This window comes from Bombina bombina, chromosome 4 (assembly GCF_027579735.1).
Source record: "Bombina bombina isolate aBomBom1 chromosome 4, aBomBom1.pri, whole genome shotgun sequence".
NCBI classification, from domain to species: domain Eukaryota; kingdom Metazoa; phylum Chordata; class Amphibia; order Anura; family Bombinatoridae; genus Bombina; species Bombina bombina.
The window spans coordinates 976,191,146-976,195,437 of record NC_069502.1 but is presented as its reverse complement, the minus strand read 5'-3'; the positions used below and the strand labels follow the sequence as shown (position 1 = coordinate 976,195,437).

The 4,292-nt window shown below is 26.7% G+C and overlaps 1 protein-coding gene across 1 annotated transcript in view; it reads right to left on the bottom strand.

Moving 5' to 3' along the window:
- Positions 1–615: 615 nt before the first annotated feature.
- PAX1 (paired box 1) overlaps positions 616–4,292 on the bottom strand; it is an 8,926-nt gene continuing 5,249 nt past the window's right edge. The window contains exon 5 of the mRNA XM_053712633.1: positions 616–1,299. Coding sequence (XP_053568608.1) covers positions 1,208–1,299 — 92 coding nt within the window. The 3' untranslated portion in view covers positions 616–1,207. The remainder of the gene's footprint in view (positions 1,300–4,292) is intronic.

The following is a 4,292-nucleotide window of genomic DNA, read 5'->3' as shown; positions in this document are numbered from 1 at the left end:
GCTATGTGCAGCATGACTACTTTTAAACAGATTGTATCCACCTGTCTGTGATAGACATCATTCATATTTTTAAACCATTAAAAAACATCAGACATATGAGAGTAAACCCAATACTTTTTAACAGCCAGTAAGCAATGAATGCATATGTGTAATCTATGCATAAGCATGCATATTTTGAAAGCTTTAATTAAAAAAAAAGATTTTACTTAAGATAACTTTATACTCAATAGAAATGCATAATGCATATCAAAGCACACAAATACAAAAAGTTTAAAATGTATTTTTAAATAAATAAAAGTAAGATCTGATTTTATGTCTGTACATCTGATTTCATATGTCTGTACATCATTCTAATGCAAACGTATCCATTATTCACCTCTTTGGGACAAACCTCCATAATCAAGTAAAATAGGTATATTAATCAAAATACTGCACAATTCATTTTTAAATGCAAACTTTCAGGTGCAACAAATGAAAAATATTTACTTCCTTGCTCTCTTAATATTACAATTTGTTAAACTAATTGCATTTTTTTAAAATAGGATACTTTGTCTATACATGTCAGATTGGAACTTTAGATTTGTATAGCTGTGGACTATGTTTAGTATTCAAAATACAAAAAAAAAGAATCCAATACAAAAAAAAAATAAAATAAAAAAATATATATATATTTTTCATTTATTTGATATTCATGTTTATAAAAATATAAAATAAAAAGACGTTTTTTTTTTATTTTAATTTGTACATTTACAATCTATGACATACAGTACACTCCCAAAGAGTCATTTATTACAGACATGAAATTATTTGGAAAGTAACCCCTAATAAAAAAATAAATATCAGTGTATTTAAATAAACCAAGATATAAAAGATATCTTGTATTGTGCTGAAGAGCAAAAAGTAATACACTGAAATTGGAAAAAAATCAGGAAAGTTGACAGAAAAAAAAAAAAGTTGGAAAGAATTAATAGAAATGGAAAATTTCAACATTAGCTGCATTTTCCAGAGTGGATTAGTAAACTAACTTTAAAATCCTGTCTTCATTTCTTCTCCTTGTTAAGTCTGTAATGAAAGATGTAGTCTGAGGCTATATTAGTTTGTCCATCATTGGGGAAGCCATAATCCACTTGGTAGTGCTTTAGAGAGCAGTTAGTGACCCACTAAGAGCCAAAGATTATTGTCAGTGCTTTTAAAAAAAGTCAAAATATTAAGGTGATGAAGCTGAAATAGTAAGTCCGTGTACAGTACTCAAGGTGTCTTGAGGTTTGATTACTTGGCTGTTTTGCTTTCTGTTCACCGCTGAAGGAGATAAAAGTAAAATCGTATTTATTATAAATAAGAAATAAGTGTTGTTTATAATTCTCTATGCAAGTTTATGCCATTCTATAAGCAGCAGCAATCTTACTATGGCAAAGTGTCGCTATTGTTTATAATATTACTCAGCAATATTCTGTAACTGTAATAAACCAAAACATAAAGTCCAATTTTCTAATAAAAAGTAAAAATTATCAAATTATATGAAACCTAATTTTTTTGTCACGATTCAGATAGATAATGCCATTTTAAATAAGTTTCCAATTTATTTACATTATCTAATTTGTTTTGTTTTATTTGTATCCTCTGTTGAAATGTATACCTAGGTAGGCTCTGAAGCTGCTGATTGGTGGTTGCACATATATACATCTTTTTATTGTTTTTCAGCTAGCTCCCAGTAGTGTATGACTGCTCCTTCAACAAATGATACGAAGAGAAGGAAGCAAATTAGATAATAGAAGTAAATTTGAAAGTTGTTTAAATGTATATGATCTATTTGAATCATGAATGAAACATTTTGAATTCTATGTTCAGTTTTATAGGCAGGTATGCTAATATTGCTCTAAAAGAATTAAAATATCTCTTTTCTCTCTCATTTCCTTTTTTCCTCCCTTTGCTTAAAATGAATGGGGTTTGAGATTATTTCATTTGTTCAGGATGTAATTGTATTTAACATGTTGAGCATAGTCTTGGTTCTAATTAACTGCCAATTGAAGAGAAGCCCAATATCAGAGATTCAGATTACTTTTACAGCTTGGATTATTTTGAGAGAGACATGGGCTCTGCCTTTTAATGTATTATAAAATTAGGTTTAATTTATTTTTCCTCTAAGAAAATGAGACTAATATTTTATGAGCGCTTTATTATATGAGTTAATGTGCACACACACTGGTAAAATAAATAAATAGTATAAAGACAGAAGGAAATAAAGAATCATATTGATTCATTCTGATAAAAGTTTAATATACTTACAGAATAATTCTTTATACTAGTCATTCAGTTTTCTGTATTAGTTTGCCTGCGATTCTGGGAGTTATACATTATGTAACTGTATGAAAATTATTTTAGAATTATGTTCAAGTTTCAGCAATAAATGGTGAACTGCTGAGTCCTCGAAGGAATTTTTTTATCAAATATCAAACAAATTATCCACCATTAATTTTTATTATGGAATTTTTAAAAGCAGTAGTTAGTATCTGACATTTTTACATTTTTTTGTAGAATAACTAGATATTTTTTTAATTATTTATGTCTACCCCTTTTTAAACCAGAACATAATTTTGTTTATATGAAATATTATATTAATATTAATAATAATGGTAATAATAATAATAATAATATTAAATGACGCAAGTTTATTGGGAAGTAAAAATACTATTATTGTATTTATATAGAATTACTGAATATGTTTTTAAAATCACAATAATATATATTATTAATCAGATATTAAGAAAGTTACCCACCCAAAGAGTTGAATATACGACTTGCTTTAATCTTGATTAATTTTGTATTTTTTATTTGAAAATGACCATTTTATATGTATTTTTTTTATAAACTGCAGGATTTATTTTTTTAATATCTTTGAGGATCGCGTGAGATCAAAACCACATTATTATTCATTCAAATATAATTTAAGATTTATTTTATAGTGAATTACAAGTCTATTCTTTAGAAAAAAATACACATTGTTTTTGTACCTTTAACAACTGTACCTTTACTGTATTTATGACTCTCTCCCGGTTTGTACTGAGCATCTGATATTCATAAATGTTTCTTTAAACTCTAAACAGAATACAGCTAAGTCACATATCTTGTAAAACAAACCTCTTATGAACAATAATTTAGCTCTTGTTTACTGTACATCATCATTGTTTCCATAAAATAAACTAATGAGAAAAATAAAATTACTTTTCAGTTTTCAATTATACCAAGTCACAATATGTTAAGAATTGTCATTTGTGAGAATGTAATATAATGAATCATCTTTAACAAATTATTATCAGCAACAGAGTTATAGTTTTTTTTAAATAATCCTTACAATCATGAGTTGACAAAGATTGCTGTAATATATTGCATGCCTCTCTGGCAAACAAAGGGTTTAATTACCCCCTACTGAGCCTAGCATAAGATGGTTGGCAACAGCACTTTTATATAAAAAATGCCTTGAACATTCGTTAAAAATATAAAAAAATAGTGCAGTGAGAATATTTCTGGAGTAGAGTTTAACAAAACTGAATTTCCACCATATTTGTTTATGCGACTGTGCCCAGGTATTGAAAATATACAAATAAGTCCCAGATGTGACAGGATAAATATAGATAGCTAAGTACATTTAACAAGAAAACTGTAATATTATTTTAACATATTAAATGATTATCCTCAGGTACTGCTAACATGCACAAAAATGTTTAGAACATAGTTCCATCTGGATTTGACAGAGATATCATCTGTTGCTAGGGACCGGAAAACCCATGAACAGTAAAGTTTAAATAGGCCCAAGGGATTGACTGTCATAGGGAAGCTATTTATCTATTTAGGGTTTTCTTTACTTGTGAGCTTTAACACATCATTAAGTATTCACATAGATCACACACAAAATATATATGTGTGTGTATATATATATATATATATATATATATATATGTGTGTGTGTATATATATATATATGTGTGTGTGTGTGTGTGTATATATATATATATATATATATATATATATATATATATATATATATATATATATATATATATATATATATATGTGTGTGTGTGTGTATATAATATATATATATATATTGTCAGACTTTGTATACTTATATTTTAGTGCGTTTATAACATATTATATATACATATTTATATGTGTGTGTGTGTGGTTTCATATATATGTATATATATATATATATATATATATATATATATATATATATATATATATATATATATATACAAAACACGGAAGGGAACTGCACTCTCATACCGGAC